Source organism: Odontesthes bonariensis, chromosome 16, assembly GCF_027942865.1.
Source record: "Odontesthes bonariensis isolate fOdoBon6 chromosome 16, fOdoBon6.hap1, whole genome shotgun sequence".
Taxonomy (NCBI): Eukaryota; Metazoa; Chordata; class Actinopteri; order Atheriniformes; family Atherinopsidae; genus Odontesthes; species Odontesthes bonariensis.
This window is the reverse complement of record NC_134521.1, coordinates 10928314-10942064: the sequence shown is the minus strand read 5'-3', so window position 1 is coordinate 10942064 and position 13751 is coordinate 10928314. Positions and strand designations below refer to the sequence as shown.

Here is a 13751-nt window from a genome sequence, read left to right as displayed (position 1 = left end):
CTACAGCTGTAGTCCTGAACCTTTATGGTTATTGTAGCCTACATTTGTGCTGTGTATAAAAAGCTTATCAGCATAAAATTAAATAATTAATTTGGGAGGACTGAGTTGTCAGTTTGTCAGCCTAATTCAATTTAAATAGTGCAGAATGTAAACAATATTTCCTCCTGGCAGGTATGAATAAAGAAAATATCAACCATTGTTCTTTATTTGTTCATCGGTTAATTAGATAACAACCTATGAAAAAAGTTTGGTTATGACGGATGTAATGTACTCATCCTCCGGAACAGCAGACCTACGTAAATAAACAAGTTAAACTTACGTGTGATTAATCAGAAAGCGGTATCAACTCCTTATAAATTCCCTGCATATTTGATGCCTTTCAAGAATGCCTGATCAGATTCCTGAGAGTCACACAGAAGTTTTGTTTCCAGCTGCAAAGGTTCCACAGGAAGTTTAATATCTATTTCCTCCTTTAGAGTCCGAAGTGCTGCAACATTGTTCCTTCGCGTACGAATAAAGTAGATTGCTCCATTTCTGAGTTGTTTTATTCAAAGTGTCGTGATTGTCCTTTGAATGAAGCAAAGCCTGAGGTATTCTTGTTCAGCAGCTGCTGCCTCTACACACACCAGCTTCAAATGACATTCTGGTGTAGCTGCTGGCTTGGACCTCATAGAGAGGGGACTGAGGGGGCGGGACCGTTACGGCTGCTTTATGGTAAGTATGCATGTTACTGGAAGGATATGGAAGGGTTTGTTTTTGTTACTGTGAAACTAGACCGTGACATTTAACACTTAAATGTAGTTACTCAAGCTTGTGACGGTGCTACCTTGTGTGAGGCGAAAGGGTTTGGTGATGGGGAGCCCATCTACGGAGCACTGGTTTCCACATGGGTACAAGGTGATGCTCCCCGACTGGTTTTCGATGTAGCAGTGCTTAGCTGCAATGCCGGGGCCCTGCAGGGGGATATCTGTCCCCTCACTGCCCAGCGTGGTTCTCCCTGCAACAACAGAAACATTTTCTCAGCGTCAGTTCCTGAACAGCCACAAAAGTATTCTTAGGCCTACGGTTCAAAGCTGAAGCCGACAGTCTCTGAGGTCAAGGTTACGTGGGTGGAGTCACAAATGGAACCAGTGAGTGACTAAGTGTTGAATAGAAGGTGTTAAGTCTAAAGAAGTGTGCTTTGTCGGAAAACTGGAATTTTGGAAATGAATACAACAATTTGCAGCTATTTTCTGGGTTGTAATTAGATCATCAATTATATTGTATTACGTTATGAGAGCAAAAAATACAGTGAAACACACACTACTTATTATTTTTTGATAACACAGAGAAGATGACGTACAAAGAGGCTTTTCCCTGGGGCGCCAGCATGACATCCTTTGCCTGGAATTCGCATGAGATGTTGATACTCACTGAAAGACACATGGTGCCAGCAGCTCAAAGACAAGGGTGCAGTCGCATCTGTGTCTCAGTATGAGCAACAACAAGATGGTTAAAGGGTAACGTGTCATCAGTTGTTGCCAGTTCATCACGAATGACAAGCTGTACCACTTGAGACTGTCCTCCTCCAACTCAAAACGTTCCCATATGGGTTTTGTTCATGCAAGTACATGGGGGCCAAATTTACATTCAAAGATCATGCGACATCTAGCGGTGGTGAGAGTAACTGCATATGAAGGGTAAAAATGGCGTCCATGACGGACAGTTACGTTGTAAATGAATGTTATATATCCCTAATTTATTTTATTTTTTTAATTCTCCCCAAATAGTTAATTAATTCTAACATTAACCAAGTGATTTCATTGGGTGATGCCAATCAGGAAGTGACAGAGTTTCGTCACGATGTGTCGTGTTTACATGTAACCAAGGCAACGGCCAAAATGGCGTACAAAAGTGGCGGTGTAAAAAAAATAAACTTATTTTAGCCCTAATTATGATGGTTTTCTAACCCTAACCTCGTGTCATTATGCTCTGAATTCAGCCAGGAAGTGAGAAATAATAAAGTAGTAAAGTGTTGCCGTTGTAGTGACGGTTGGTCTTAATCTCACGTCATACCTACAACGTGTGTCTCACATGCGTACCTAAATGGGACTTGTTTGATATAGACAAGTGACAGATGAAAGTAAAACCAACATAAAGTGTCTTAGTTTTTTCTTTCTTAAAGTAATCCCAAATTGATTTGTGACATTTCATTAGGATATGTTAAAAAAAAAATGTGGTGAGGTGGTATTTACTTTATTACGTATTAAAGCAACGCATACTTGTTTAACCCATCCGGAAATGTTTATTAGCTGACCATCTATCCCTTTCCCATCAACATAGAAACATATACTGCACACACAGGTCCTTACCTTCCAGGAGAGGTAGCAGAGTGATGGCTGTGCTCAGGCGTCCACTTCCCAGGCTTACCAGGTGGGGGCGCTCCGCCTGGACTTTCAAAGATTTACCTGTTTCAATCAGGTCTAAGGGAGTGTTCTGTTGAAGCAGAAGAGAAAAAAAACATTGTTATCCTATAGGAATAACGCCATTATCCTTAAACCATGACGTTACCCAATGTTACTTAATGTGTAAAGACTTTGCACATCCAATAGCAATTCCCCATTGCTGTTAATGTTTAATTAAAGCTGTGAGATGTGATCTTTATGCCACTAAAGGTGGGTATGCCAAGTGTGAACAGTCTTACAACTACTATTAAGCCGAAAACCCCCACCAGCTTGTTGAGAACTGAAGCCTTTCGGATGAGAGGTGAAATGTCTTCAAGAATCAAGAAAAGGAAGTCTGGTTGTCCTTATTGAAGCTCTTAGGATCGACAGGTAGAGGACAAAAGTATAAGTGGCAGACCTAAAAGAAATATCTGTAGTAGATGAACTCCTTAATGAATAAGGAAACTATTAACAAAGACCTGAAACAGGACCTGAGAGATGCATCTGAACCCTCAGTTATTCCATCTACTGTTCGCCAAACCCACATGGTCTCCATGGAAGGGTGGCTGTCAAGAAGCCATTTTCAAAGATGGAAAACAGGGAGAAAAGGCTGAGCTGTGCCAAATGACACGAGAAGTGGACTGAAAATCAGTGGCAGCAGGTCTGATGGAGGGATGAATCCTCCCCAGAGCCCGGACCTCAACATTACTGAAGCAGTGTGGGATCATCCTGACAGAGAACGGAACAAAAGGCAGCCGACATCCAAAGAAGAGCTTTGGGATGTCCTTCAAGAAGCCTGGAGAACTATTCCTGAAGACTCCTTAAAGAAAGGACAGAAAGCTTGTCTCAGAGGGTTCAGACTGTGTTTAAGTAAAAAGATGGTCATACCAAATCTTGACTTTCAAGCTGGTTAGAAGTGCATAAACTGCTTTATTTAGTGCATTTTCATTCATGTTTGCACGTTTTCCCGGCTGTACTTAAAGAGATTTGTCTTGAGCCATAAAAAGACTGTAAATATGCATGATAGGACACTATTAGCCAAGATGAGAAAATGATGTTGCATGCTATTCATTGTAAATACAGGAGCTACCATCTGGTTACTGATATTCCTTACAGTTATATTTTATGAGCTATGACATGCTATAAAGTTGACGTCATGCATAATTTGTGAACCAATGAATACAATTACTGTAGTACATTTGAGAATGAGATAGAGCAAAAAACACTTACATAACTTTACATTTTAAAGAGTGCTAAGAGTGATGAGACAAGAGGTCTGTGGATATATAGACATGAGAGTCCGTCCTGACAGCATGAACAGATTCCCAGATTCTGCTGCTGTTTGATTTAAAGGTGATTTATTACTCAAAATCTGTACTTCTCAGTTATGTGGTATAAGAAGCTGTCTCACAACACACATCGTTACTAATGACAGGAGTCACATACATAGTTACACTATCTATAAATGGTGGACACTAAATGAAATGACTCACCTGTAAGACCTGGTGCGTCTGTCGCTCATGCTGCACTTTATTCTTCCTCATGCGGTCCATGTCGGCAGGATGGTCAGAAGTATCTGACACATGTAGATCCTGAAACACACACACACACACACACACACACACACACACACACACACAGTGTTGAATGGGAGCTTTGGGAGTAATTCTACTAGAGCTCTACTACAATGAGAACAGTGCTTTCCTTAGAAACCCTTCTGCCCCAGTTAAAAGCCCATGTGACCAAACCACTATACAGGGTAATTGTTCCTCTAGAACGATAGACAAAACGACATTGATTTGTGCCTCAGCCTAAAAGGATTTTCACACTTTAGAGAATGAACAAGTCGGACAATAGAAATACTGTCGTTATGTCAATATCATAAATGTGGTTTTACATACAGCAAAGGGTGTGCCTGAGCTGCGCAGGTGCCTCACACGTCAGGGGTCAGCGCATTGCTTCCTCTGACTGCGGTGAGTCACTGTGACTCATGCACACGTCCCACAGACGCTCATTCTGTGTTTTCACACAGATGCTGGAGATTAGATCCAGCCGTCTACTCATCGCGCTCGCGTCAGACGGGAGGAAAACAGCAACGAGCAGATGCAGACTCGTAAACAGACCCGGACAACGCGGCATGTTTTTCAGAAAAAGCTCATACGCTTGTCTTTCACCATCACTGCAATCTCTGCATCGCAGGAAAAACTGGAGTAGACACAACTACCTACATTCTGGGAACTGTTTTGTCTACCATAACAAATAGGCATAACTGTATGCCAAAATGAACATCTCAGAGAATAGCTCTGCACCATTAGGACCTTAGTCCTAATTAGTGACACGTCATGCCCCATGTGAGGTTTCTTCAGCGATTTTTCGCTCCATGTTGTTATTACTGATCGGGTTATGATTCTTGCAAAAATAGCCAAAAACCATCCACAGCTGCTGTACTCTAAGTTTAGTTCGTGGTGTTTGAGACAACGGGCCGTTCAATTGGTGTCTGATGTCACTCCAGACAAGGCTGCCTGGAGAAAGCACACATATCTGACAATCTCCTGCAGTGTGTGAGTCTCAGAGGACCCAGTGACACAGAGAACAGGCCGTACCCTCTGTTCGCCACTGACACTGGAGCCCTGACGCCACTGCTGTCAGCCCACTGGCTGTCAACACTGGCCCTCTTTGAGACCCACGCTCAGACACAGAACAGGATAGTGGGCAGGGTAACGTGTCTCTGTCTGTCTGACTCCCTCTCTCTCTCACACACACACATGCACACATTTGCTCTTGCTCCCACAAACCCCAACGATTTGACGTACACACCCAGGCTGGAGAGCAGTTTTAAAGCCTGCAAATGCAGGGCCTTGCACTGTAACCTGTCATTATGGAGGCAGTTATGCCCTTCAGAGTTGCCATGAAGTTCTGAAAATAGATACTGCCAGCTACACAGTCTGGACTGCTACTTTTAAAGACTTCTGCCGGGAGCAAACATAGACAAAACGGAGGAAAGTTTTTACATTGGAATAGAGCAATAAAAAAAAAAAGAGGGTTATTTGAAGTAGGGCAGAATATAATAATAAAAGAGCTGAGAAATATCGTCATTAGTTTACTTACTTGTCTGACAGTCATGCAGCTCTTACCATCTCTCTACTTTGACAGATTCCAGACAACAGCTAGATCCATGCGCTTGTCTGAGGATGATCAATTCACAGAGTTGTGTCCACATTATTGTGTATGTCTTGCTCCTTGCTTTTCATTCACTCACTGAGTTCCTCTGCTATTTCCCTCCTCCCAGCCCCTTCTCCTGCCCATCCCGGTGCAGAATTACATCCTATCAGAGTTACACGCGGCAGAGGGGGGAATCACTGCCTTCCAAAACAAGCTCAGATTTCCTATTCATTGATTCAACGTGTCTATTTGGCTGATGAACCCCCTGAGTAAATAACAACCCGTCTTATCTCAGAGGATCTCTCGAATGCACTGACTGTAAGATTCCCTTTGTTTGACAGTCCAGATTGACCACACCACGTGACCGGAGAAGGCTGGACATCTTCCTCAGGTGTTAAAGGTCTGATTCATGATGGAAACAACATGTGGTGTAGCAGATGAAACAGACCCTTTGTCCTCTGAATTCCTGCTCTGAGCTCTCAGAAACTGATGTAACAAACTGGAAAAAGGTTTTTTTTTTTTCCGCTCTGGGAAACTGTTGAACAACAATTCATGAAAAAAATGATGAAGTGGACTACAGTGGAATATAATGCATACACTCTTCTTGATACATCAGCGATGATGGGATAGACGCATACTGTGGTCCACAGGAAGTGAGCGAACACATGTGAGCATCTCTCAAAATGTCCCACAGGAACAATATTTGGCTTTCAGATAAACACAGAAGGCAGGAGAGAGTGGGAGAAAGGTTCCACTATTGATCTCAAAAGGCTTTTCCCATGGTCGGGGCCAGAGAGGAGATGGAGGAAATGAAGCAGATGATGACTCACTAAGGAAAATAATAACAAGCAAACAGAGGCAGCTAAGTAACCAGATGGACTGCAGACTGAAGAGGGCTGAAGCTGTGAGTCAGTGGTCCTTAGTGACGATGTGGAGGTTACAGCTGAGAGGATGGACACTTACTGAATGGCCTTTAAATGGGGCGATTTACATGCCCATCTTCTAAAAACTAAGCAAATGCAGCAGGTCGTAGAAATCACACAAACGATGCCCTGTGACGGAAACGGTCTCAACTTGGAGGTCGTCAGATCCACACAGATCATGCAAAAAGTCACAGAGGGTTTACAAACTCATTTCTACGTCACACGAGGTTATCTCATCAACGATAGAAGAAATCCCCGTCTTTGTATCCACACATGTTCTTCGTTGCTCTCTGCGATCACTCATCTGATCTACTCCAAACTTGGCGACAGTGTTGATGGACACCCAGAGGAAGTGCAATGTTCAGGTCAGATGGCGGGTACTCCAATGGGACGCAATCACAACCAAACCCAAGAACAACAGCAGAAATATGAAGCTTTTACTGTGCAAACTGCGTTTTGGGATGTAAATGTAAGACGAAAAGAAAAGTGTCAAAATCTTATGGATCAAATGCCCCGGCACCATGGATTTCGTGACATTCTCATTCATTTGTCCTGGTCAAACATCAGAAATTCGCAGTTGGTTTTGCTTCCTGCCTTAAGGTTCCCCACCTGTGTTGAATCTTTTATCCATAATTTGATTCTCCTTCCCTGTGTGTCTTTGTTCTGCCAGACAATTTGTGTCAGCCTCTTGTTTTTTTCTTTTATTTTTTGCTTTAGCTTTTTCACTCGCCTGGGGTTATTTGGACTTTTTGAACTGGACTCATTTTTACTCATCTACCAGTTTGTGACTTTTACTTTGAATTCGCACTCTTCCCTGTCTCTTCCACTCTTCCCTTCCTTTCCATTCTTCATTTGGGTCCTCTTCCCTGAAAACCACTAATATAGTTGTGTTTCAAAAGGATTTCACGGTTGAAAAGGCCCCCGACTTTTTTTTCCTAACCCTCTGTGTGTGCGATGGTGGTGATGTCACATCTTCATTAACTTGACCACATGCATTGTTAACACGTTAAAGGAAAGCTTTGAGCTAGTTCATTCGTGCAAATGTTTGAATAGTTACACAGATATATTTTGTGTTCATTCCAAAGAAAAACTCTGTTCAGAAATTAAACTGAAAACACCCACCAGTGGCGGAGGGATTCTATTGAAAGGTCGCAGTCACCGGAGTATTTTCCAGCTGCACTGTGAGAGTCTGAAGGCACTGATTGCCTTGGTGTGAGCGTTTCTCACAGATCTTGAGTTATGTGTCTGGTGGAAGATATCTGCAGGTCTCTGCGGGGTGTCTGAACATGACAGGTGGAGGAATGCAGGAAGAATCATGCAAGCATCAAGAAAGAAATCATATTGAGGTTGTTTCTGAACCAGGTCACAGATCATGTGTCTTCCCCTTAAAAGACAGGGACTTCCTCGCTATAAATTGAAGTCTTCAGTCAGCATTTCCTCTCAGACCACTCGCAAATCCTGCCTCTTCCACTTCCTGTGACAGATCCAAACGTGACCTCTGCCATAAAGTTGACCTAAACTTAACAGACACTAAAGTTGTTTGTGGTCATACAGGAAGAATGCTGCATGAGAGGTTGAACATAGGGCAAGAAAGACCATCCTGAAGGAGATAGCAGACAGATACATAGTCACAGGGCCCTACAGTGTCTTGAAGTGAATCAATTTTGCAGCAATACCAGTAACTACAAAACTTTACCTGCAATGTAGAAACAAATCAACAATGTGTGCACATGCATGCTATTTTAATCTGCTGGTTCATCCCTTTTTCTCATATAATGCAACCATTATCATGATGTGTAAAAATGACCAAAGGCTGCTCTTATAAGAAAGATGAAAACAATCAAGAGGAATCTGCGTAATATTCTCCCAACTGTTGTTTGGAGTCGCCCACTGAGCAGATGTCTTTGTGAGATCTGCCCACTCGTCTCTCACATTTTATCAATTCATAACATCTAGATGCAAGCAAACTGTTGCTCCATCAAACAACAATGCACCATCATAGAAATTTTTCTTTATTTTCGGGTCAAAAATATACTCACTCAGCCACATGTGCACCTCACGCTCAGCGCCGGAGTAATACTTCATCATCCTGTAATTCCACCAAAGCACATTACTGGACGCCTGAGCCCCAGAGGCAGCCGGATCTCACACACAAATAAAAGTGTCCATTCACAAAGCCAGCTGGGTCTGACTCCTAATCTGTCTGAAAACAGTTGACTTTCACCTGCCCCCACTGTTTAGTGGTATTAAACTAAGAAATGGTTGCTTATCAGGACAATAAGAGAAGATTAAAACACTGATGATGAAAGTATGCTAACTCTCTCACATACATTGCCTTGTGAGTGACAAATAACTGGGTCAAAACCATGAGAGTGAACTGCCACAATAGCCCCATTATCTCTTTGTCTCTCTCTGCTTCTCTCACACACACACACACACACACACACACACACACACAGACCATCAAGCGATATTTTTGTTTCTAATTACCCGAGCTGGGGAGGAACATTTTCTTCTCTGTGGAGGGATTCAGCCTAAAGATTAAAAACACAAGACCAGGCATCTTCCCAAATCTTCATGTGAAAAGTCTCAGCTGCTGGTCTTGAAGATGGAAACATGCTGTTGAGTTACTTTCAAAGTGAATGTTTCGGCGTTTCTGTTTGACAAACATCTTTCTGCCAGGTCCACCCCTCTTTCCAGCTTTCTCCACTCAGCGTTCCTTTTTCCCATGCGAGTCTGGGGAAACTGGATCTCAAGAATTTCCACATTTGATCGACCAAACAATATGTTTATCTTGTTTGGTTAACAAAAACATTTTCACGGCTCAGTTTAGATAATGTTTTCTTTTTTTGGTCCATTACCGAACATAAAAAAAAACGTGCCTCATACTTTTCACATCTCTGCTTCATGCTTGAAGTTATCAAAATACCATGAAATTACTGAAATTGCTGCTAACCCAGAGATTTCCTTTTACCACAAACAGCTGAAAAGAGCACGACTGGTAAATTTAGAGTCCCTGATATTGCTCAGTCAGAAAATTATAGCTGTCACAGCCAGTGGACACTTAGTTTTTCCTTTTGGGCTGGAATTTTTAGCCTGGATGTTGATGTTGGACACGTTGTCAAGGCCTGGGTAATTGGTTCAGCCTGTGCTGGGCTCAGCTCAACTTGTTGCGTCATGCTGCTTTTGCCACTCATAAAACAGTCAAAGCTGACAAAAATACCTGCACGCTCTCCTCCTACGGAAAGTTCATGGAGGACCTTAGCTGCATGTCTGAGGTGTAATCAGGAAACATGTCATCGACCGCCACAGATGGCCCGAAATGACCTCAACCTTCTCAGGTTAGATGTACTGACTGATCCTGAAGATAGTTTTTCAGATTGTGACTCAGATTCTGCCATTTTCCTCTTTTTCAGCAATATTTGAATCCGAATCTTCAAAGTGTCATGTTAAGGTTGCTTGAGATGCACATATCACCGAAAAAAATAGGTGGTGAGCTGCTCTATGTTGTTATGAAATGGAAACAAACATGGGCATTATTCCACGCACTCCAAATTTTCACACATGAAACAGTCAACCCCTGCTGGTTATATCAGGAACAGCATCACCAGTCAATCCAATTACCTTTTTTCTGTCTTTATGTATAATATAACTATGATATCAAAGTAATCTGTCATTTGTGCCATTTTCAAATCATTAAACTCAAGAGAGTAGATATTTTTTTGATGACTGTGTATATCTTTGACTTTCATGTCACTTTTCCTTCATGATTTATCAGCTAAATTTCCAGCTTTCAGAAAGTTTAAGTGTAAATGTACATAGAATTTCTTTGAACTCTTTGGCTGCTTTACCATGCATCAGACATCAGTAACTAAGTGCCTCTCACCTAACCATATGATTTATTTGCTGTAGTGAGGATTTGCCCTGTTTTCGACTCAGTATTTGGTAGTCGGACATGATTGAATCAACACTAAAAGAGTAAATAAAGACCAAAACCTGCAGGATCATGACCTCTGAGGAAGCCATTTCGCTATATAGCCTGTAAATTGAGATAAATATGCTCTAAATTATTCAAAGTTACTCATTAGCTTGCTGCACAAAAGCTGTTCATACATGCTTGTCCTAATGCTGATAAACTTGCTGCAGTTTTTTGCTTTACAAGCAACAAGGAAACACCTGGAGCTACATGCAAGAACCGTTAGAGCATGTTTTGCAGGCTTTAACCACATTCAAAACATTCAGGTCACACATGTGTGCTCACAAGGACCGTTACAAAAAACAATATCCCTCGAAAACAACATTACAAATGGTTTACTATACCCTCAGATTGAGCAACACTCCACTAAAACAAATGATACCCCTGCAAAAGAATACTCCCCATATGCTCATGCATTGATCCAACACTGTGGTCCTTTTGATGCAGACAAACATGAAAAGTAACCAAGAATTAAATATAGCCCTAACATAAACTGATTACTTTTAGATTAGATTGGATAAATTTAGGTGGGCTACTGCGGTTTAAAAAAGAAACCTTGTTGAGAAAGCACTTAACAGGTAACCTAAACGGTTTTAAGTTGCATGCCTCTCAGCTCCTGCAAAGCAGCATAGTCACGCTGTCCGAGTCATGCAACTTAATGGCCTGCTGGATGGGGACGACCAGCTCACAGCAGCACGTTTATGCAACGATTCTTAACGTTCACTCCCTCTCATTTAATAGCCAGTGAATCCCATATTGCTGTAGGGAAAGACTACCTCAAATGCTATACCAGGAACCTTTATCCATACTAGCAGAAAGTATCACCTGGCCTGAAGCCAATGAGTAGACGGTATTTACAAAAACCTGATTTTATTAAATAAGGAGGAAAATAAAAACATGTGAAGCAAGACAGACAGGGATGTTGCTCTTTCAATGTGTGGGTGGCCCTTAAAAGGGCCTTTGGGTGAAAAGTTATTAGCCAGCAAGCTAATACTCCTGAGACTGAGAGGAGGCCTTCTTTCCCGCCTTGCCGGAGCTCGGAGCAGCCTGGCCGGTCTTCTTGGGCAGCAGGACGGCCTGGATGTTGGGCAGGACACCGCCCTGGGCGATGGTTACACCGCCGAGTAGTTTGTTCAGCTCCTCGTCGTTGCGAACGGCCAACTGAAGGTGGCGAGGGATAATACGGGTCTTCTTGTTGTCCCTGGCAGCGTTGCCGGCCAACTCCAGGATCTCAGCCGTGAGGTACTCGAGAACAGCGGCCAGGTAGACCGGGGCTCCGGCGCCTACTCTTTCAGCGTAGTTCCCCTTGCGTAGCAGACGGTGGACACGGCCCACGGGGAACTGCAGACCGGCACGGGAGCTACGAGTCTTAGCCTTGGCACGGGCCTTTGCTCCAGTTTTGCCTCTTCCAGACATTGTAGGTTGTGGTATGAGTTTTCCGACCTAAGACAGTAAAGCGTAGATTCGCAAACGATGAGGAAGAAGAGAAAGGACGACCTGGATATAAACCCCACTGTTTGTCCCACCCTCAACTTCGATTGGCTTGTAGAGTGCATAAGTCTGAACTGATTGGCTTTGAGATGTCAAGAGGAACCGAAAGTCGGTTTCAATTGGTTTGAGCGTTCTGGCTTTAAACCAATCATGATGTTGTCTATGGAATAAACAAAGACGATTGGTCACTTAATTTCCCTGCTTATTTTGGGTGGGACATACGTACAAAGGCGGGCAAAGAAGACCAATCGAGTGTCTTCCCTCCAGCTTCAATTTTTTTGGCGCTAGAGCCATTTCTGCAGCAAAATTAAAAAAGTGAACCCTTTTAAACCCGAGTGTGTCGTCGACGAAACATTTGCGCAGGCGGATTTTGGATTGCGTTTGGATCATTTAATGATCATCCGTTTTGTTTAAGATGGCACCATGCTGACGGATGACTTATACACGGGACAGCAGTACATATCATGACCGAAAACGATCCACACAGACACTTTATTTATGCCATAAAGCAGGGATATCCACATCCGGTCCTGGAGGGCCGCTGTCCTGCAGGTTTTAGATGTTTCACTGCTTCAACACACCCGATTCAGACGAATCTTCAAAAGATTGTTAAGTTCTGCACAAGCCTGCTGATGATGCAGAATTGTCTTTAAAAAATGAATGACCCCCAAACAATTAAGACTTATTTAATTAATTATTGTTACAATAAATTAGATTATTAAAATGTGACTAATATCATATCACATAAATAATTATTTTGCTACTACACAGCATTGTTTTTATTTTCCAATGTGCCAGAAGCCAGAGAAGCTGGCGGCTTTGTAGTTTTCTGCTTAGTTTTACAAATCACGTGGTATATGGCTCAGTTTCTGTGGTTCCTTTAGGTCTAGTCCCTGTATTTATCACAAAATAGCAAACTAAATGATCTAAAGTCCTGTCATTTTCTCAGATGAAACACAACTAGCCAAAATAACCGTGCTGGTATCTTTATAAGATGAGGCAGTCACTCATTTGTTTTGGAGGTAAAATAGAAAGCACCTCTGATGGGTTCCACAAAATGATAAAAGACCTTATACAGCCATCATTTTTTACGTATGCTGTTAATAAGATGAACTACCACTTAAACCCAAAAAGCACCCAATACTGTTGCAGAAATCTACATGAACAATAACTTCTGTTATATCAAGTTTTATGAGGGCCTGTTTATTTGGCTTTCTGTGAAATAAAAGCCATATAGTTTGTAGACGGACTGAAACTTTATCATCGGGACCCCTTTCGAAAAAGGATGCAAATGGACATCTCAAACAGCAGGACAGCATTCAACCCCGCTGCAGCAAACAAAGACCTTCTGACGACCTGAATGTCTTCTACTCCTCTCCTTCTCCAGCCCATCAGCCCCCAGCACAGCAGTTTCAGTCCCCAGCTGTAATGCTGAAGCTGCACTCCAGATATGAGAGGAGGAAATGTGTCTGCTCTTCCAGAAAAGGAAGAAAAGCTCAATTTTGCAACTGGAAATAAGCTGCTTGTAAGTAGGGTAATTTTTGGGTAATTTAAACACATCTGTGATGTACTGACAGCAGAGCTGATTGTAGTCTGACTGCAGTGGGAACAAAGGGCTTATGATACCTCCACCACACAGTTAGGGTGGAGGAGCTGTTCTTCAGAGGGCGGAGCTCGTTCATCCTCCCTTCACTGACCACCTCCACTGTGTGAAGGGGGCATCCCAGGACAGAGCTGGACTTGACCACTTTGTCCAGTTTCTTCCTGTAATTTGGT

The 13751-nt window shown here is 42.6% G+C and overlaps 2 protein-coding genes across 3 annotated transcripts in view; both read right to left on the bottom strand.

Moving 5' to 3' along the window:
• Positions 1-6014, bottom strand: part of phldb1a (pleckstrin homology-like domain, family B, member 1a) — a 29649-nt gene extending 23635 nt beyond the window's left edge. The window contains exons 1-4 of one of the 2 annotated variants that reach the window (XM_075487828.1): positions 5532-6014; positions 3917-4015; positions 2352-2475; positions 827-997 (exon numbers count right to left, since the gene is read on the bottom strand). In XM_075487828.1, coding sequence (XP_075343943.1) covers positions 827-997; positions 2352-2475; positions 3917-4015; positions 5532-5546 — 409 coding nt within the window. In that variant the 5' untranslated portion in view covers positions 5547-6014. The remainder of the gene's footprint in view (positions 1-826; positions 998-2351; positions 2476-3916; positions 4016-5531) is intronic. The other variant, XM_075487827.1, reaches the window with a different exon arrangement.
• Positions 6015-11337: 5323 nt separating this feature from the next.
• h2ax (H2A.X variant histone) lies at positions 11338-11989 on the bottom strand. Its single transcript, XM_075487162.1, has one exon. It carries the CDS (start codon positions 11898-11900, stop codon positions 11472-11474), a length of 429 nt encoding a protein of 142 aa, XP_075343277.1. The 5' UTR covers positions 11901-11989; the 3' UTR covers positions 11338-11471.
• Positions 11990-13751: the final 1762 nt, after the last annotated feature.

Bases quoted from the DNA above. Each gene is read 5' to 3' on its own strand.
- h2ax (XM_075487162.1), bottom strand. From the start codon at position 11,900: ATGTCTGGAAGAGGCAAAACTGGAGCAAAGGCCCGTGCCAAGGCTAAG.